The 22004-nt window shown below is 44.4% G+C and overlaps 1 protein-coding gene across 2 annotated transcripts in view; it reads left to right on the top strand.

Moving 5' to 3' along the window:
- Positions 1-21476, top strand: part of MCTP2 (multiple C2 and transmembrane domain containing 2) — a 131838-nt gene extending 110362 nt beyond the window's left edge. For both annotated transcript variants that reach the window (XM_056124504.1, XM_056124503.1), the window contains 4 exons: positions 10109-10218; positions 15085-15194; positions 18700-18797; positions 21376-21476. In XM_056124504.1, the coding sequence (XP_055980479.1) occupies positions 10109-10218; positions 15085-15194; positions 18700-18797; positions 21376-21444 (387 nt within the window). In that variant the 3' untranslated portion in view covers positions 21445-21476. The remainder of the gene's footprint in view (positions 1-10108; positions 10219-15084; positions 15195-18699; positions 18798-21375) is intronic.
- The last annotated feature ends 528 nt before the right edge of the window (positions 21477-22004 follow it).

Genomic DNA, 22004 nt, shown 5'->3' with positions numbered 1-22004 from the left:
AAAGGTCATGCAAAGCAATAATATCTTGTTTTCATTGTGGAAGGTATAAATACTTGCATTAGAGTGCCTTTCTTTTTTCCAGTCCAACAATCACTTAAACAGAAAAAAAATCTTCTAATTTACTATCAGCACCAGGAAGAAGGAATCATAAGGGCATATAATTAAAAAAAAAAAACCTTTCTATTACTATCATAAATTGTACCACAATGTTTGGAGGGGGCCTTGGTGTGTTTTAAACTCTGTTGTCAATACCAGGATTTGAAGGATCTATTCTTCTGGGATGATCCATGGTCACAATTACCTTAGAATGCTTAGGGGGCAAAAATACACCCTTTTCTGTTAGAGTTTAAATGCAGATATAGATGTTTTCCTATAAGAAAATAAGAAACATCCGAGACATTTTTGCTAATTGGTGTTAGAATATTTCATAATGAAGGGACACACAGAGATATTACAGCTACATCTTCTTTCCACAAATTAGAGTTAAGTGTAGGATTTTAATTAGGGGTAAATGCAGGAGTTTGGGGGTTTGTATTTTTTTGGGGGGATGTTGGGCCACACCCGGACTACTTAGGACTTACTCCTGGCTTTGCACTCTGGGATCACTCCTGATGGGGCTCAGGGGACCTTATGGAGTGCTGGGGATAGAACCCAGGTCAGCTGCATGCAAGGCAAGTGCCTTATCTGCTGTACTGTCTTGTTGGGCTAAGTACAGTTTTGACCATCCATTCTGGGGTCCATGCTCCAGAGTGTAAATTCATTAGAATCCAGGTAGCATGATTTAGAATACCCAGCCTGTCATGTGTGGACTTAGCAGTTTTTGCTGTGAATTAACTTGAGTTAATTTGGATATAATGGATCCATCTGTGAAACCTTCATTCCCTGGGTTGCCTTGCTCAGGAGAGAGAAGGTGACCTCTAGTTTCTTAACCAGGAAGGGCTGGTGTTCGTGGAGGAATTCAGCTTACCATTTTAGAGTGAGAATGGTTTTGTTTATGTACCTTTGAGCCTTATTCAGAGTGTCCCCCAAACAGTGAAATCATTTAATTCATAGCTTTTTAAAACTGTTTACCAAGCAGTTTGTAAAGAATGGTGTTTCTAAGGAAATGAAAAGAGAATATCTTTGACTTGTGAGCCATCGTTTAATAAACCCTCTAACACACATATTCTGGGCATATTACAATGTATATTCAAGGCATATTGTAGAGAACCTTATGGATAGTTTTTCAGGGAATACAGCAAATTGCCATTCTCATTTAGCTCCTTTTAATTTGATTTAATATGATTTTTTAGGGATTTAATTGCTAAGCATCTCTACCATGCCATAATTCAGGATTTTAATATTAAAATGGATTTCAGCCAATTTCTTAATCATTAGTTTATGCCTGTTTTGAATGGAAAGGGAATGAGAATTCCTTTCCTCATTTCAGTCCCTTCTCTGACACATGTACTCACTCAGGTCTTTTAAAAATCAAACCTGCATGCTTAAAAAATGTTTGGGCTTTACTACCTTTAGAAGGAGGTCTGCATTGTTCTCAGTCTGATCTTTTGACGCATGTGCTCACAGTGAATGATCAGAGAGCAGTGTAGTTTCATATTCTCTCCCCAAAGTAGACAGCATGCCGAGAAGTCAGAAGAAAGTGCCTGGTCAATGAGAACTGCTGAAGGGCAGGTGACATTTCAACTGGATCATGGGAACCTGATAATTCCTGCTTGCACCCCTCAGTCACTCCAGTACATTTTTTGTTTGTTGTTTTGGGAGTCACACCCCGCAATGGTCAGGGTTTACTTCTGGCTCTGCACCTAGGAATTACCCCTGATGATGCTTGGGGGACCATACAGGATGCCAGGGAGTAAACCTGGGTCAGCCAGGTACCAAGGCAAGCACCCTCTCCACTGTCCTATTACTCTGGTCCCTGTTATTCAATATTTTTATTTCCCCAACCCTTCCAAAGAAATCCAAAGAGACTGTTAATCTTGCCTTATGTTGGAGCCGCATCTGTCAGGTAGCTCAGAGAAAACGTTTAAGCATTCTCCCTGTTGTCTAAATTCCAAATTCCAAATACCTTTTTGTCCCCCTCCAGGGTTGCCAATTTTTCACTTGCGTTTCTCTGTTCTCTTCTTTTTGATGCTGTTCCTAATTCCATTTCCTCTGCTCAAGCCCCCTTTTTCATGCCAGATGAGAATCCTGGTGCAATCAAAATAAATAAATAAAGGAGATGTCGGTAAATACTAGTCAGAGTGTGAGCACTTTAGGTAATGAACAGATAGAGCAGTTGAAAACTACTTAGAAGAGATATTGATTCAAAATCAGGATACTCTGTTTTATGTTCACTGCCCAAAGCAAAAGCACTGCTTACAAAGAAGTCTGATTAGAGTGTAGATGTTTCTCTTTCATTTTATTAGCATCTATGGCACTGTGAGTGTGTGTGTGTGTGTGTGTGTGTGTGTGTGTGTGTGTGTGTGTGTTGTGTGTGCTCGTGCGCGCGGGCATGTGTACATGCATACACTTCCCCTGGGAAGAAATCCTAAAGACACTTCTCAGTGCATTTTAAACCAGGATTCCCGGGAACAATTTTTAATCTCAGGGATCAGAATGATTGCTTCTTGTTCTTTGTTTTGACAGATGCTGAGGAGGGGGTGTGGTTGTTTTGGTTCTTCCTGCAGCATGCCACTCACTCTAGTTCTGACAGTTGTCATTCTTCAAGGTTTCAAATTGCAGGGCTGGTGGATTCTGTGGGATGACTTGGGCCCAGCACATTGCAAGTTGAAAATGATGGGTTTTGCATGTTTGTTCTAGAAGATGGTCTAGTACTTGCATTGTTGCCTGATTCCCTCTGAGGAATTATGAGCCCCTTTTTGACAAATGCCACTCCATTTTCAAATGTGTCACAAGGGCTTTTTCCTGACATGGTCAATTTCCAGGGCTCTCTTGGGTTTTGCTTAGGCAGTTAGTGAAGGGATCAGATTTCCCTTCAAATCAGAATGGGTAGAAAATATTTCAAGTAACCTAATACTTACATAATTTGTGCTTATTGTAAATTCATTTGGTTGGTGTTTATGCTTTCCCAGGGGCTTGAAGTTGCTATGTTGCTCTACAGGGGGTAGTGGAGGATGTTCATTGACATAAAGGGGGCTGCCCCAAGCTCGGAAGAAGGAAAGATTCATTCTCTCATTTATTTTATTGGTTTTTTTAAAGAGAGTACTAGCTTATTGGAACACTGGCATAGTATTTGCTCTTCATTCAACTGCCTAGAAAATGAATCCAAAGGATTTAATTTTTCTGTAATTGTATAGGCAAATGGACAATATTATAATGCTGCCTTGCCCATGTTATACATGTTTTGTAGGTTATACAATCAGGGTGGATTCTTCCCCCCAGTGAGTACTGTTCTTTCTTTATCAGGGTGCATCAGAACAAAAGCATCTTCTGGCTTTTGAACCCCGGCTCTGCCAAGTCCTTCCTTCCATCTGCCTTCAACATGGTGATGCATGCCTGCAGCTTTGTGTCGATCCTAAATCATGTTCCTTTCCCTGCTGCTTTTCTCAAGTTTGTTATGAGAAGTTAAAAAAAATCCATTCTCTCTTAACTGTAGGAATCCAAAGGTACATATGGTGTCACATGTATGCCGCCCACGCGCTTTAATCTCACCAGTGGCCAGCACACTTTCCCGTCTGCACATTCCTCTATCAAATTTGAAACCTCACATGTTAAGTCTTTTTGAAGGAATCACTGTCACTTTTCCTAGATGCTTTGGGTGTGGTGGCAGTTGTGCTGTTGCGTTTGCTAAGCTGTGTTATCACCACATTCCCTGGTTCAATCTGAAAAGTGTAAATAAAGCCAGCAGGATGCAGATACGACTGCAGATGATCTTTCCAGTAACACAGGGGTACATGAGTAGACTTGTCCCCGAAGACCATTTCTTTTGAAACTTAAATTAACCCCAGTAGTCCTCAAACTGGATATTCTTTTGTCTCTTGGAGGGAAGGCAGTTCTGTATGAAGTATCAAGAGAGCTTGCAGAAGGCTTTTTGTCTTCTATAATGTTTAGTTCTCTAAACAGGCCAAGAAGAAAGGATTAAGAGCTTCCTGTTCTAAATAATAGAACTGGGTTTCAGAAAGGGTAAGAGGTATGGCATGAGAACATTAAACTGGATTCACCCACTTTTTAATTTTTCTGACCCTCTAGAGACTGGGATTTGCCAGTTTAGAGCTATATGGTTGGTCCATTTAGGATTTTGTTGTTGCTGCTTTTATTTTTATTTTTATTTTTTGCTTTGCATCTATTGTCATAGGGCTGAAGTGATAGCACAGCGGTAGGGTATTTGGCTTCCCACACAGCCAGCCCAGCCAAGCCGGGTTCGATTCCTCCGCCCCTCTCAGAGAGCCTGGCAAGCTACCAAGAGTATCTCGCCCTCATGGCAAAGCCTGGCAAGCTCCCCATGATGTATCCGATATGCCAAACACAGTAACAACAAAGTCTCACATTGGAGACGTTATTGGGCCTGCTCGAGAAAATCAATGAACGGGAGGATGGTGACAGATAATAATCTATTGTCATAAACCCTGGCAACCCCAGCTCTTATATGTAGCACTGTCCTCCCGTTGTTCATTGATTTGCTCACGCAGGCACCAGTAATATCTCCATTGTGAGACTTGTTGTTACTGTTTTCGGCATATCAAATACGGGGAGCTTGCTAGGCTCTGCTTTGAGGGTGGGATATTCTCGGTAGCTTGCCGGGCTCTCCAAGAGGGATGGAGGAATCGAACCTGGGTCACCGCATGCAAAGCAAACGGCCTACCTGCTGTGCTATCGCTCCAGCCCAGCTCTTATATAATAGAAATAAATGTTTTCTTCTGGGATATTTACATAAGACATCCATTGTGACTTTCACGTGCATGAAATTTGGACACAAGGCTGCCAGGAAGAATTGAATGTGTTCATTCTAAAACAGTGGTATATTTCTCTCATCCAGCACATGGAATCCAGTGAAAGCTTTCAAAAGTTAATTTCACAACTGATGGCATTTCTGACACCAGGGGAGCCATTGCAAATTTGGTTCGAACATTTAGTTTGGGAAGTTATTTAATGACAACGTGATTATATGGACACAGATAGGCCACAGTGCCTGCCTGGGTTATTGGTGTTTGAATCCAGACAAGGGCTAATCCTCTTCCCCACCGAATGAAAAGCTATGTTCACTCCATTGAAGAATATTATGTTTTTGATTTTTGGGGTCACACCCTGCTATAGTAGGGGCTTTTCTTGGCTCTTTGTTCAAGAGTGATGCCTGGTGGTGTCTAGGAGACTATATGGAGCAGTGGCAATGGATCTGGGGTGAGGCACAATGCAAGGCAAGTGCCTTATATTCATCATTGTCTCTTTGGCTGTTCCCTAAAAGTATTTTAGAGAGGAGTTGGGTAGTGTCTGGGCACAGGACATAAATCCTCATATACTCCCACCCTCTTACTCCCAGTTCTTCTCAGATGGATAGAGCAAACAAAAGTGATACCAAGTTGTAGGGGGAAAGTTCACATTTAGTTACCTGCTTATGAAAAATTTAAATGACTGGATGCTAAAGTCAACAGGACAACCCAGAGCTTTCCATCCATAGGATGCTTAAGGACTGATGTGTGATCCTGAGATATCCATGTTAAAAGAGGGATTTTTTAAAAAACTTTTTATTAGTGAAACACCATGAGGTACAGTTGTAGACTTACAAATTTTTGTGCTTGGGTTTCAGTTATACAATGATTGAATACCCATCCCCCCACCAGTACCCATTTTCCACCACCACTGATCCCAGTATCCCTCCCACCCCCCATCCCCCCAGTCCACCCTACCTCTGTGCAGGACATTCCCTTTTGTTATCTCTCTCCTTTTGTGTGCTGTGGTTTGCAAGAGACATTGAGTGCCAATCATGTTTGGTCTATAGTCTACTCTCATGCATCTCCTATCCTAGGAGGAACCTCCCAACACCCTTTATTTGGTGCTCCCTTCTCTGTCTGAGCTGCCTTTTCCCCTAGCATGTGCGGCTGACCTCAAAGCCATGGAGTAATCAATCCTCCTGGTACTTATCTCAGCTATTCTTGGGTGTTAGTCTCCTATTTTTTTACTTTATGTTACTCAGATGAATGCAATCTTTCTATGTCTCTCCTTCTTTTTCTGACTCATTTATCTTAACATGATGCTTTCCATGTAGTACCACTTGTATATAAATTTCATGACTTCATCTTTTCTAACAGCTGCATAGTACTCCATTGTGTAGATGTACCAAAGTTTCTTTAACCAGTCATCTGTTCTCGGGCACTCAGGTTTTTTCCAGATTCTAGCTATTGTAAACAGTGCTGCAATGAACAAACAAGTGCAGATGTCACTTTGACTATACTTTTTTGCCTCTCTGGGATATATTCCCAGAAGTGGTATTGCTGGGTCAAATGGGAGCTCAATTTTTGATTTTTTTGAGAATCATTCATACTGTTTTCCAAAAGGGCTGAACCAGTCGGCATTCCCACCAGCAGTGAAGGAGAGTCCCTTTCTCACCACATCTGCGCCAACACCGGTTGCTTTTGGTATTTTGGATGTTAAAAGAGGGATCTTGCATGTCACAGAGAGGGCAACTTCCTCATCTTCCTTATAGAACAAAATTCTCATCTCTACCTGTTGCCTTGACTGAAAAACAGGTTACTTTGATTAAAAAAAAAGTTATTTCTGTAGATATCCGTAAATCAGGGTGACTGGCATTCCTTGAGGTTATGAGTTCCCCAAAGGCCTGGCCTACAAGGCTCTGGTTGACCTTAATACTGCACACCTTGGTGTCATATATTGAACAAAGCCTTTCTGAATATTTTGGTTGTTTGCCACTTGTTCAGTGAGAAAAGAAATATGCCACATATTAAAAAATACACTCAGATACCAGAGAGATGGTACAGTGGGGAGGGTGCTTGCTTTGTATGTGGTTGACCCAGGTTCAATCGCTGGCCTCCCATGTGGGCCCCTGAGCATTGCCGGGAGTAATTCCTGAGCTTAGAGCCAGAAGTAACCCCTGAGCACTGCTGAATGTGGCTCAAAATCAAAAACAAAAAAATTAAAAAGACAGAAATAAAAATACACTCAGCTTGCTTGTGTATTTCTTGTATTTCTTCTTTCTCCTAGGTCTGATCAATCCATCTGATTTTAGGAATACCTGGAACTTTGGATATCTCTTAAGAGGAGAACTGGGACATTTCTCCAAGCTCTTGTACGCTTGTTAAAAAAAAAAAAAACAGGAGAGTGATTTTCAGATATTTTTGGTTGTTGTTGCCCTTTGGACAATCATCAATTGGAAAATTCTCCTCAAAAACTTAGATGGCTTAGGTGATGAATATCTTCATCTTTGGACATTTTTATTGAATTTAAAAGAGCAGGCCAAAAAAAGGATTCTTTTTTTCTCTACAAGAGCTGGGGATATTCTCTACAAAAGAATGGGGTATTCAGCACCAGTAAATATTCATGCAAATTCAGTGCACAAATCAGCATTTAAATTATGATGTTACACTTCAAACAATTGCAGTTGGTAGGAAAGGTTTATTTTTTAATAGGATACACACACACCACACACTCCCCCCTGATAGGAATGAAAAAAATGAAGAAGCCATTTATTTATTTTTTTGCAGAAATTTTGTTAAACATTCAGAAGATTCAAAGTGACAGCTTCTTTGAAGCTTTGTCTTGAAAAAATAGTTTGACAGGAAAAGGTTCCTGTGAATGAGTACAAAAATAGAGTGCCTTTGAAAATACGTAGGCTGAAATATGTACAGATTTCAATATTTGAAAAACAGAATTGAGAGTATTCCCCAAACAGTACAGTTTTTTTCCCCCTGAGTTTTCAAGGCATCTCAGAGCCTAAAGAGAATTTTTCAAAACTGGAGTTATGTTGACTATAGAGACAATTAAATGTACCCACTTATTGACCTTAGAAGGTAACTGTGAGAAAGTTTAAAGTAACTTTATAGAGTATACATGGAAAGATGACACTAAACCTTCCAGCTTTGGAAAAGTAATGCTTATAAAGAAATGGAACAAAGAAATGTAATGATATGTTTAAAAGAAGAAATAATAATTTTTCTTTGAGAGATTTTTAACTCTCCATTAGCATAATTTTTATAAAAATGTAGTTAGGTTTGTATACACCTGGCTGTGTTCAGGGTTTGCTTTTAACTCTGTGCTCAAGAATCACTCCTGGTAGTTTTTGGAGGACCTGTCTGGTGTTGGGGATCAAACCTGGGTTGACTGTGTGTAAGGCAAACACCTTACCTGTTGTTCTATCTCTCTGGCCCCTTGAATAATTTTTAAATATTATAATAATAAAAACTGCCTGCTTGAGCAAATCAGTGAACAACGGGAGGACAGTGCTACAGTGTTATAATAATATAAACAGGTATTTTTTGTTCCAGTGTCCACTAGGTATTTTTTAATTTTTGAAATAGCTTATTTATGAAAATTTGAAAAACAAAATTGTGTAGCTCCAACTTGAACTAAGTTATCAGTTGACAAATATTTTAAATTTTTATAATTCTGATGACTTTCACTCATAAGAGTATGTAGTATGTAGATCTGAATCCTGTATTGGAGTCCCTACATAGGTTAGGTCTCTTCAGAAAAATCTTGGATTTTTAAAAAATTCAAACCTCAAATTTGCTAAAATAGTAAAAAGATTTTGTAAGACTTGTTTATTAGTGGGGATGCTTACATGCTTGCTTTACAACCAGGACTCAGTCTTTGGGTATTTCATGGAGGGATGTGGGGGTGGGTGGGAAATCAGTCAACTGAAAAAGGGCAGTTTTACAAAACTGAGCCACATGGAAATTTGAGTCATTCTCCAGAGAAATTGTTTTGACCTAAACTCTCTGCTGCTGATCAGAGGAAGCCACTTTTGCCCTTTGGGTCAAATTCCCTGGTGCTTTCAAATCCTGCTTTATAAATATGAATACTTATGTGGCTGAGATGGGGCAGGGGAGGGGAGAGGAGAGCGTGCGGGTTGTGGGGGAGGGTGGGGTTCACCATTGTGCCCATGAATAGATGGTGGATTGCTGAGAGTGGATTAAGGTCTTTCTGGCAGCAGATAGAATTGGAGAGATACAGAGAGAGAGACAGAGAGAGATAAGAGAGAGACCCAGTTATAGGAGGAAGAGAAATATGAAATTTTAAATTGGGTAGAATGGGAGAGTTGAAGTTTACTGTTGCAAGGGTAAATTGACTTGTCCATCTGTACTTCGAAAAGGTTGAGTAAAGTACAGTCCAGATGGTGGGAAGTTATTCAACCCGTGTCAACACCCTTAAATAGGGGGAGTAGTGATACTTTGCCTTCTCTTTGGCCACTTCCAGTACAGTCACTTCATGAACAAGGGCAGATGGTTGGGAAAGGAAGTTGGTGCCATTTCTGCCTTCTTGCTCCTTGTACCAGCAGCCTCCTGGGGAAGATAGTTTCTCATTCTCTCCTTGTACATGCCCCAGGAGCCGAGTAAGATTTGAGATTGAAAATGGAGAAATGGAGGGTGGTTTCTTCTTTTTTTTTTTTTTGGTGACGGTTATTTGTAGTATTGGCTCCTTAGATCTTAGGGCCAGTGACAACAATCACCTGCCTAGGCAAGAACTGTGAGGAAACGAACTCAGTCCCAGTGATATTAGAGTGCACGTGAATATGAAAGTATTGGAAAGAGTGTCACAATATCTTCACTTTCTGGAATCCTCTCCACCCCAATACTTGAATCATTTTCATAATTTTTTGGAATTAAATAAGAATTCTTAATTCTTACTCAGGCTTCGAATGGTGTGAAATTAATTATTAACCAAACACTTGTAAGTAAGTTTGAGTCTAGTTCCATAACAATCTTCTGTTGCAGCAGCAGGAAAAAAAATTTTCACTGTCATCTTTTGTCATCAGCTACCTTCGTTTTCCAGGTCTCTATGAGCAGAGTTAGACTTGATGTTTTGTGGATCAAGAATTCTATCGTATATGATTGTACATACAGAAAAGAAGACAGACATTATTTGCTTCAAATTCCAGAGTGGGGCAGCCAAACGAAGTTAACAGCATTAACTTTTAAATCTTGCCTTCCTTCCTTAGGAATCTGAAAAGAAGGGGCTAATTGAGAGAATCTATATGGTGCAGGATATCATCTCGACCGTTCAGAACATCCTGGAGGAAGTGGCTTCTGTAGGAGAAAGAATTAAAAAGTGAGTTGTGTGTTTGCCTTGTGCTTTTTCAAGTATGTCTGCCATCCACAGGGAGGGAGGGAGGGCTGTAGGACTCGGAGCCACCAAATCAACTGGCTGACCAGATGTCCCAACTTATAACACTGTTCAAGTAACTTATATGATTGAGTGCTCCCTTCCTGTCTCAGGAAATATCCTGACTGAGCTAATAAACTCTTGATTAAAAAAAAAGTAGATGATGGATCAGAACTAAAAAGGAGAAGCAAGAGGCCAGGAGATAGTATAGCAGTTGGGGCACATGCCTAGCAGGTCCCTGATCTGGTCTTGATTTCTGGCACCACGCAACCCCCCTGCCCCAACCCTCAACCGAGCATGAGCATCACTGTATATGACAATGGAGTCCCCCAGTACCATTAGAAATTCCAGGTAGTCTCTGATATATAGGGTCTGAGTTCTTTGACTTTTGTCCTATTGAATTGTCACTTCTTCCTCCCCTCCCTTGCACCCCAATGCTTTAAATCTAGAACCATCAGGCAAGTTTTTCTTCCTAAAGATTGACTGTGACTTTTCTTTATGAGTCATGAAATATAATGAAACTTCAAAACTGAAATGCATGGAATTCTCTAAGAATGCTAGAATTCGTTTACAAATTTTGTGCATGAAGAAGGCACTCAGATTTGTGCTGAAAACCAAGTGGAAGTTCATCAAGAAGCAAGAAAATCAATACATGCTGCTCAGGACCATTAAGAACAATTAACTATCTGTTAACCAAGGACCATAAATCATGAACATGGGGCTTTTTTATAGATACTCACCTCCTTTCTTAGTTATTTATCACATGAAACTCTCAGTGTCCATTTATTACTGGTATAGAAAGTATGTTTCTTTTATTTTTTTATTTTTTGCTTTTTGGGTTACACCCGGCAATGCACAGGGGTTACTCCTGGCTCTCAGGAATTACTCCTGGCGGTGCTCAGGGGACCATATGCTGGGAATCGAACCCAGGTCGGTCGCATGCAAGGCAAACACCCTACCCGCTGTGCTATCGCTACAGCCCCTAGAAAGTATGTTTCTTTCAAACTTTAAAAAATAATTTAAGAACTATCTTCAAGGATCTTGGGTGAGTTTAGCTATTCCTCTCCCCTCTCCCCCCCCTTATGATTTTTTGTTTGTTTGGAGGCCACACCCAACAATGCTCAGGGCTTACTCCTGACTCTGCACTCAGGACTCATCCACTCCTTGCTCTGCACCCAGGAATCATTTCTGCTGATGCTCAGGGGACTATATGGGATGGCGGGGATTGAACTTGGGTCCGCTGCATACAAGGCAAATGTCCTACCTGTTGTGCTATCTCTCTGGTCCCACCACACTATCCATGTCTTAAAAGAAAAAAAAAGTGACAGCAGTTTGATTTGGATTTACCTCTAATGATGCCGAACAGCTTTATTCCTCTAGGGTACACAGAAGCTTATGAAAAATTCCCAAATTTTCCCTCTTAATTTCTTAACAAATGCTTCAGTGGTAGTGAAAAAATGGTGACTTGAAGAGGAGCAAGTATTAGAATCCCATATTCACTCATCCCAATGCGTAGTCATAGAGTTCTAGGCACCCACCAGATCTAAGAGCTAGATACACAACCCCAGCAGTGATGCAGACATGACATGGGCCATCAGACCATGGCCTGAACCCTCGATACATCTTATTTTCAGGATACATCTTATTCTCGAAGGACTGAATCAAAGCTTGTGTGATTCCAATAAGCATTTGCAGTTGGCACCACTAGCATCCCCATTTCACAGACTGGGGGAGCGAGTCATGGTGTGGGATTACACAGGTCACTAGTAAAGCATGGAGCTCAGACTTTCACACCTGTACCCTCCTCAAGTCAGCACTCACCCAGCATTTCGCTCCAGGGCTCCTCTTTGCAGTGAGGGAGAAGAACCATTCCCAAGACTGTTAGAATTTGGTAATATTGCTGCTGGTGAGGGGTGAGGCAGCATACATGAAGAGAGGTCTGATCAGTTCAGAAAAGGCACAGAAAAGGAGAGAGAGGGGAGAGAGAGAGAGAGAGAGAGAGAGAGAGAGAGAGAGAGAGAGAGAGAGAGAGAGAGAGAGAGAGAGAGAAAGAGAGAGCCTCTCTGAGACTGGGAAGAACAGGTGGATCTGGAATCAGTGAATTGGAATTTCAGTAGATGGGAGTTCCATGTGCTTGCAAGATACAATGTGTGCATTGAGCATGCCTGTATATTTGGGAAGGACAGTGGCACTGTTTGGAGGTGAGGAAGATCATGTGGGTCCTGTAGTGGATAGGGCCAGGGGAAGAAGGCAATAAAACTATTGAGAGCGGGGCTGGAGCGATAGTATAGCAGGTAGGGTTTTAGCCTTGCATATGGGTGAACTGGCTTCAATCCCTGGCATTTCATATGGTCCCCGGGCACTGATAGGAGTAATTCCTGAGTACAGAGCCAGGAGTAACCCCTGAGCATCGCCAGATGTGACCCCAAAAAGCAAAAATAAAATGGAGAGAGGGATCTGGCAGCATAAGGGAAAGAGGATGTGGAAATGGGGGGCTGGACCCAGGAAGAAGACTGGCTCTTGGCTTGGTACAACCGTCTCTGTGCTTGATTGTCCTTAATAGACAAATGTCGCCGTTGTGCACTTAACAATAGTCAAGGCAATGTGTCTTCAGAGTGGAGAGGACATCGTGATTTAAACAGGCCCCCAGTACCACAGAGCTTTGTGGGGGGGGCGTGGGGAGGGGGAGGCAGTGGCCAGCACAGCTGTGGTAGCCATGTCTGGGACGTATTTTCAGCCATGAACCAGGGCACTGTTCTGCCCAGCTGTGACACAGGAAGGCTCCTGAGGAGGCTGGACTGCTATTCATTCTGTTGCCATTCATTATCACAGTGACCTCCAAGTTCCTGTGGGCCGGGTAAGGGGGGTGCCATGTGTCACTCTGTTGGAATTCCATTGTAATTCTGTGCATAAGAGCCAGGAAGAACTTTCGCCCAGCTCTCTTTGGCAACTCCTTGATAAATAAGGTTTAAATAAATAAACCTCCCAAGAAAACTCTGAATTAAGGCTTTCCTGTGATGGAGGGGCCGGATCTCCACACACAATGGCTGAACCTGACATGGGATGAACTGTGTTTCTCTCTTCCACCTGTTCTCCTCACCCTTCTTTGATCACCATCATTGATCATTAGACAAAGTTCCAACATGCGTTTCTACTGGATGTTGCCATTTAAAGCTTAGCGTGTAACCTCTCTGTGATCCCAGACAGCAAGTGGGCTGAGTTGCAAGAACAAGGCATGTTCTTGGTCTTGGCATTGTGGGGTGGAGACGCCAACACACATGCTCATTTTCTTTCTGGAGGAGTCTCCAGGGAGGAGCTTGTGAGATTGAGGTGGGCCTGACACAGGTGTGAACTCCACAAATGCTGTGGAGGGAGACATACCAAGAACTTTGCCTGGCTAAGAAGTTGGCATGTTGGAAACAAGACTGATGAGAACAGAAAACAAGTGCCGAGGGCATTCCAGGGAGGGATGAATGGGCACCTCTTGCATTTGAATGTCAGAGTGAAGTGTTGACAAGGACAAAGGATGAAGCAGAGACACAGAGACTGGGAGCTCGAGGCCAGGGTTTGAGGAGCAAGCATCCCAAGAGGGAGCACTGCTGAGCATCTTGCACAAGAAAGAAAGCAACCTTTTTGTGGGTCTTGCCCACAAAAAGCAGTCATGGTATCTCATACAAGTTGGTTTTATTCCTATGGGTGGAAGAGACAAGCGAATGTCTCTAATCCAGCCTGAGGAATTGGAGAAGTTGGGGTTCCACTGATGTGAAGGGGAGAAGGGAGGGGCATGGATCTGGCTGGTGTGACCTACTGCAACCTCTGTCCTTTGGAGTCTTGAAAATGATATTCTCTGGACATGCTGCTGAGTCTGACTGGCCAAATAAATGAAGGCGAGTGTCTGAGTGTTTATTTTGTTTTTAGTTTGGGGGGTGGGGCACATCTGGTGGTGCTCAGGGCCTGCTCAGGCAGTGCTTAGGAGACCAGATGTAGCGCCATGGGTTAGGATAGTACAGAAATGGGCCCTGTCTGGTCTCCAGCACTGCGTGGTCCTTTGAGCACCATTGGTGCAGTCCTCACAGCCCCTGAGCACCACTGGGTGGGTGTTCTGGGGGGACTCTCAGAACCACAGAACCAGAGCAGCACTGCATGCTTAGGTCTCACATCACACCACCGGTTCCAACTGCCGAGAATTTACAGAGCTTCACCCAGATGACCTGTGCACCTCTCTCAAGGCCTTCTCGGGATAATTATTATTTGATTCCGGAGCAATAATACAGTGGGTAAGGTGCTTGCCTTGCAAGAAACCAAGTTGGATGTGATACCGGACACCTCAGGATCCCCAGAGCCCTGCCAGGAACGATCCCTGAGGTCAGAGTCCGGAGTAAGCCCTGAGCACTGCTGGGTGTGGCTATATGTCCCCTTGCTTAAGAATTTTTCTGGCAGCTCTGTCAGTGGAGTGAGAAATCTGCATTTCCAAGTGTTCCCACCCCTCCCCCTCCCCATGAGATTTGAAACTCCCTCTGCACAGAACTGTGGTAACAAAATTGCAGAATTGTGTATAGGTGTATAATTCCCTCTGGACAGTCAAATCCTGGCCATCACTCCTCCCGCCACCTTCATGGCAGCCTGAGCCCTCAGACAGACAAGTGGACTCAGTCTTGAGACTCCTGGCCATTTGGCCATTTTTGATCTTCAGGTTTTCAGAGAAAGTTTCCTCAAAAATCTTATTGGTTTTTGAACTAAGGCACAGACGTGGCTGAATGAGTATGGATTAGAGGTCGCCCTGAAAATGATATCTGTTTGGTCTTTCTGCAGCACTTTCAACTGGACGGTCCCCTTCCTCTCGTTCCTGGCCTGTCTGGTTCTAGTGGTGGCCACCATCATGCTGTATTTCATTCCTCTTCGCTACATCATTTTAATCTGGGGTAAGTTTGGCATGGTTCTTTTTTTTTTTTTCTTTTTCTTTGGCTAGCAATCAATTGCAGGTGAGAACCAATTACTCACTTTTAAAGCGCGACCATAAACTTTAAATGTGCTCTTGCTGGCAATTAAAGAGAAGATGAAGGAAAGCATTTCGGAAACAAAAATTTCCAGGACCTCCCTGAGAAAGGGCAGTTGCATGAACAATCAGCAGCGATATTTATAGGCCTCTTGCATAATTGCAATCAAATAAAAATGTGATTGTGCGTGCGATTTCCCTTTGGGCTTTCAGAGCCATGAATACCCTTGAATAATCTCTCACTGTGGCCCAGAAACTTTGAGAAATACCGTTATTCACACAGTGAGCAAACACCTGCTTTGTGCCCTTTATCCTCTGAAGAAAGGCGATCTGCAGGTTGCAGAGCAGTTCCTGATACTTCATCCCTCCTTGGGAAAAATAACCCAGTTCTTTAATGAAATCCCAAGTACTGAAGGGATGTGGTGGGGGTGGAGGCAGGGGAGCAGGAAGCAGGTAGAAGGAAGATCACTTGGTCACTTCCTAATTGGTCTGAAAGGAGAGGAAGCTGCTGTTTACCAGGACCAGTGGTGGTGTGCCGATAGAACGTCTAGCTGCTTTTTTAAGGAGCCCAAAGGAAAAAGCACAAGTTTGAAATGAGATGCCTTGACTTCCTTTATGACCTAGTGAATAATTGGACAGCATGCACACTACGTTGGTGAATACTGGGGTGTGGAATGGGTGAGCTCTGAGTAGAGGAAAGGAGAGGATGCACGGCAAGGAAATTAGTTGTTGAGAAACTAGTGATCCTTCCTTAAGAGTCTGCCAGTCTGGGTTCTCTGTTATGTGGTTCCTGAGTCCTTTAATCATCTTCGCTCCAACATGTGAAGATCTGGTGGGAAGTTCCAAATGGAAGCGATTGTTTCGAGCTTCTTTATTCTATAAGCACAGGCTGGACATCTGAAAGGACAGATAAAAGCTACAACCTGAGGGCTGGAGAGAGAGTACAGTGGATCGGGTGCTTGCCTTTCATGTGATCGACCAGGCTTCAATCCCCAGCACCTCATATGGTCTCCCCAACACCACCAGGAATGATCCCTGAGCACAGAGCCAGAAGTAAGCCCTGAGCATAGCTGAATTCAGTGACCCCCCCAAGACAGAAGCTATTTCTCCTCTTTCTCCTCCTTCTTCTCCAGTCAAATTTACATATTCATGGCAAGACTCTTGAAAAAAACTAAGTAACTCCAAACATTTCTGATATAGAATCCCCCCCCCCCCTTTTTTTTCCTTGGATATTTGGACCATACCTGGCAGTGCTGAGGGCTTGCTCCTGGCTCTGTGCTCAGGGATGACTCTTGGCAGGCTTGGGGAACCTAGTGAACCCTCTTGAGTTTCAGCTGTCCCTGTGTTCTCTGGAGTTCTCTGGGCCCTCATGGGTGCCTGTGAGCTTCTGCACAGGTTTGTAATCTTCTTCGCAACTTAGGAATGTGGTGTTGTGCTTGGTTGGGATATTATCCCTGCGTTGCTGCTCACTATACAGACACCAGATGCATGCACTCTATCGTTTACCATGGAAGAGACCTCTTTCCTCAGTGCATCTTGGTCTTCTCCTCCTTGCTTTGCCTTGCCTTTTTTCTTCTGCTAGAAAGCCCGCGCTCCAATTAAATGCTGTTAGCGGAAACTTAGCGAGAACAGTTTCACATAAAGAAATGCTGGTGGAGAGCTGCACCAGAGTCATGAAGCTGACCTGGAGCGGGAAGAAAGGCTTTTAACCTGAGCTCTCTTTAACCAGAGAGGAAGGTGCTCCTGGACCAGAGAGATAAAGCAGTAGGTGAGGCACTTGCCTAACATGTGAGTTCAGTCCCTAGCATCCCAGTTTGTCCTCCAAGCCCACCAGGAGCAAGCCCTGAGCACCATTAGGGGTTGTCCCTGCTCCGACCCCACCCCGCCCAATATGGAGAGAGAAAGGGGATTGTTGGTCTGGAGCCTTCCCCAGCCCAATCACCAAGCATTTATTTCCTCCAAGACTCTGGTCGCCATGTGCAGAGCAGACACCCGGTGTGACCCAACAAAGAATTGGCTGGACGTTGGCATGGTGGCCCAAGGTCGGCAGGGTGGCCCAAGGTATATTGCTACACAGGAAGTCCAGTCTCTAGATTGAAGCAAAATGATATTTAATGAGAACAGAAACATAATCAGATTTGCTGGGTGTCACAGACCTTGGATCACTCAACTGCGACCTTGACATCAGTTTAGACCTTGACGCCAGCCCACATCCAATGCAAGGGCCATGCAGATCATCAGCTGCCCCAGAATGATTTTCTTGGAATCTTCTTTCCCCAGCTCACAAAGTCTGAGGCCCCATCTGCATGTTGGGTTCTGTGCAGGGGGGAGAGGGGCAGGAGAAGGCTGTGAAAATGAGATGTGCGGAGCACAGAGATCACTGTGGTCTTTTAAGCAGCCCATCCCCCTACTGCCCTCTGCCACCCAGGTCCCCAGTGTTCAAGCTGGGACTTTGTGTAACTGTTGATGCCATGGTCCCAGGTGCCATGTGGGTTTTCTGTGCTATAAATGAGCCTTACCCCCAAACCCTGGGCTCCTCAGTCTTAGCAGGTGTTTCTGCTATACTGCTGGTGCCGGGATGGGATTTTCACAGCAGAATGGAGTAGGATGCTTTGTTTGGCTCCCTGTGTCCTTGCTGTTGAAGAGGCATTTGTTAGCCTACTGTCCGTCCGTCAATCTATCCATCTATATGACTAGTGATCCATATATTTGTATCTATCCATCTGTCTATCTAAGCATCTACTCATCAGCCTACTACTCATCTGTCAATATGTCTATCCATCTAACCATCCATCCAGTACCTCCCATTCATCCATCTCCTTCCATCCTTCCATCTATTCTTCCCTTTCTACCATCCATTTATCCATTCATCCCCATTCACCCATCTATCCACCCATCCTTCCATCTCAGTGGTCAGTGATGTTTTCAGGATTGGGACTTTGGCCATTGTTGTTGCACTGTTTTCTATGTGAATGCTCCCTTTTCTCAACCTGGAAAATTTTTAAAGGCAGGTGGATGAATGGAGGATGGATGGATGGTAGGAGATGGATGGATGGATGGATGGATGGATGAATGGATGGATGGATGGAAGGAGATGGATGAATGGATGGATGGAAGGAGATGGATGGATGGGAGGTGTTGGATGGATGAATGGATGCATGGATAGTTAGGCAGGTGGATTGGCATATTGACAGATGAGGAATAGGCTAATGAGTAAATAGACAGATAGATAGATACAGATATATGGATGACTAGTCATAAAGATGGATAGATTGACAGATGGACAGTAGGCTGACAAATAGACGGATGGATAGGTAAAATACAAGTAGATGATAACTTATGATAAATTCTAGAGATAGATTCATAGACAGGTCGATGGATGGATGGACTGACAGCTAGATAGACACCTTCTGGGTGTTTCTGTTTTTCAGGCATAAATAAATTTACTAAGAAGCTTCGGAACCCCTACGCCATTGACAATAATGAGCTGCTGGACTTCCTCTCCAGAGTCCCATCTGATGTGCAAAAGGTATTTGATCCCTGGTCACTGCCCGTGGGTGTGGCGGTTGTGTGTGCATATGTATGTGTGTGTGGTAGGGGCACCACCAGTGTCTGGCCAATCCCCTGAGCCAAAGGAGTCTGGAGCCTTCCACTGATAGGAGGCATGGAAAATCTCTTAAGAGCACTGGCTTGCTGGCAAGTGGCAGGAAAATCTTTATCCAAAGCCTGAGGCAGCTGGGGGAAAAGTCATCCTGAAATAAAGAGCTCCTGAAAAAAAAAATGACCTGGAACTTGCCCTAGGGGACTGAAGGGCCACAGGCATTTGTCCCTTTGTGTGTTCACTTGCCTTTGTGGAGAGGATAGGAAGGTTCCAGTGAGTTGGTCGGGGTGGGGGTCAGGGACTTGAGATTCAAAGTTGAAGGACTGTTGCTTCATTTCCACCACCGCCTCCTCTGAAGCATTTAGGGAGAGGGGGCGACATGGTAAGCAGGAGGGTTAGACTTTTGCTTCTTTGATTCGATTATCTCCCAGGTGTCCCTTCTTTCCTTTTCCTTGTAAAGATCTGGGAGTGTGAAGAAGGGCAAAGCTCCTCCTTTACAGAGCAGCAGAGGCTGCGTGAAATAATCTTGAGATCAATCAGGATATTATCTGCAGGTAACAGTCACTTAGGCAAGCAGTGCCCCATTTCTGTGGCTCCATCGAGATTACCAGCAGCAACAATGCCAAGACAGCCCGTGGAGCAGTCCTGATCCGGCCCCCTCCTTGATGCTGAGGGGGCTGAGTTCTGGCCAGAGTACAAAGAGCAGATACACCAATTTGCCTCATGCAGAATAGAGCTCATAGACCAGGTGGATGCGTGGAGCACAGCATGAACTCCCACCATCCTTTATGATCCGAGAGAATCTCAAGCCAAAGTATACATTGATTTTTCACCCCAAGGTCCTATGCATAAGTGGTTTCTCTGTTATAAGCCCCTGAAATAGCACAGTGGAGCGATAGGGCTGAAAGAACCTGAACTTAATCTTCCTCTTTCCTCTGATAAGATCCATTCTGTAGCGCTGGAGAGATAGTTCAGCCACTAGAAAACTTGTGTTGCAAGTGGCCAACTTGGGTTCAACCCCTGGCACCACAGTGGATCCCTAAGATCCTCCAGGAGTGCTCTCCGAGCATGGAGCCAGGAGTCAACCCTAAGCACCACCAGATGGGACCCTAAAATAAAATGCGTCCTGTAAGTCAGAACTTGTGCATTCCCTTCTGCAAGGCCAAATTACAGAATAGTTATCTGGCCCTGCTTTATACTGCACTGAATGAAGTGAGGCTGGTCTGAGCCCTGCCTCCTGCCCCTAGTCCCACCACCCCACCCCCGCCGTCTCCTTTGGGAAATTGGGAGAAAAGGGCTCTTGGCTGTCAGCCTTTTACAAAGTGTGACTCAGCTTCCCCTGAAGGGGCCCATGGTCCACAGATGCTAGAGATGGAGATCGCATAGGAGTGGTAGAGCCATCCTTTATACGAAACTCTCCCTTCCTACCCAATCTCACGCAGCTACACGGCGCCTATGGATAGGGAGCTGCCAAGTTCCATCAGTATCCCTGGCCACTTGAGGGCCTACCTGCAGCCTTGAAAAGCAGAAATTGCCTGCCTGCTTCCCCCAGGATCGTGGGGGCCTAGTCCAGGCATCTGCCCCCAAGAGCAGGAATGCAGAGGGACACAGTGAAGGCACATCCTCCCAGAAGAGGTGGAGGGTCTCCAGCCAGGTCCATTCCAATAGCAAAGTACTAGATCTTCTGTCCCCACACATTTATCTTTATTACAGATGTTTTGTCATTGCATTGTGAATGACATTTATTAGGGTTTGTTTGTTTGTTTTTGTTTGTTTGCTTTTTGTTTTGGGGGCCACACCCAGTGTGGCTCAGAGGTTACTCCAGTCTCTGCACTCAGGAATGACTCCTGGCGGTGTTTGGGGGAACCTATGGGATACTGGGAATCGAACCCGAGTCAGCTGTGTGTAAGGCAAGTGCCCTCCCCACTGTGCTATTGCTCTGGCCCTGAAATTTGTCTTTAAGAGAAATCTCTATAAGGCCTTGCCCAGGCTTCTATTTTGCCCCCTTCCCTCCCCCACCCCACTCACCCCTTCACTGGCAAAACATTGCAGAGGGTTGGGTGGTTTTTTTTTTCCCCTTCAAGATTTTAGATATTTTTTTGAAATGAGTAATTCTTACCAAGTTGCTGCGTCCTATATTAGGATAAACATTCCCAGGAAACAGTGATTAAGCATGTGGGGTGTGTGTGTGGGGGTGGGAGTCAGACACCCACAAAACCAAAATCCTCTTGCAACAGCCCAGAGCAGGTTGAAAAGAAGCAAATGTACACGTCTCATTAGAAAAAAAAAATACCTGCTTTTAGTATTTGGATTTCCCAAAATGATACATGACTTCTCAAATCCTTCCTGCAATTAATCCCTCCTTCGTGTTCCTGTGTTTAGAAAATGATTCATTACCTTTGAACCTGCCTGCTGGGCCCGGACAGCTCCTTGGGGAACCATTAACACACACGGTGGCGAGCTCTGGTTACCCCAGCGCCCCTGTCAAGTCTGTCTGTTTTCACAGGTGCAGTACTCGGAGCTGAAAACCTACAGCAGCCACAGTCCCCTTCGGAAGAAGCGCAGTGCCCTCTAGAGCATAGCCCCCCGACCCACCCACTGGTCACCCCAGCTGGGCTGCCGTCCTCCATTAGGTATTGGGTTGATGGTATCAGCAGGGGCCAGTGGTCCAACTCATGTGTTACAGGGTCTCTGTGTGAGGCCTGCCACGGACACCCTCTTTGTGCTTTTGCACCCCTTCTTTCCATGCACACGGACATGGGCTTGCGTGCTCCCACGTTCCCACATTGTTGGTCAAAGGAAGCAAGCCAGAAACAAGGGTGTCTCCTCGTCACTCTGGAGCAGGAGGTGAAACTAGCTGCCCTGCAGATCAGACCCACACATCCTCTGGGAGAACTGACCCGTTGGATTGACCTTTGACCTTGTCTGCCCTCTTGACAGGGCATCTCCTTCGAACCACTTCACCCCCTCCTCATCCTCAGTCCCCTGGGCCTTTCAGAGGACGGTGCTGGTGTACCCACGTTTTCTCTGCATCTGAGGCTCGTGAAGAACTACCTGCTATCGCAGCATTGGACACTAGAAAGAGATTTCTAAAACAATTAATTGCTAAGACCAAATCGTTGGCATCCTTCTGCC

Source organism: Sorex fumeus, unplaced genomic scaffold (assembly GCF_029834395.1).
Source record: "Sorex fumeus unplaced genomic scaffold, SorFum_2.1 ptg000051l, whole genome shotgun sequence".
NCBI classification, from domain to species: Eukaryota; Metazoa; Chordata; class Mammalia; order Eulipotyphla; family Soricidae; genus Sorex; species Sorex fumeus.
This window is presented reverse-complemented; position numbering and strand designations above follow the sequence as displayed.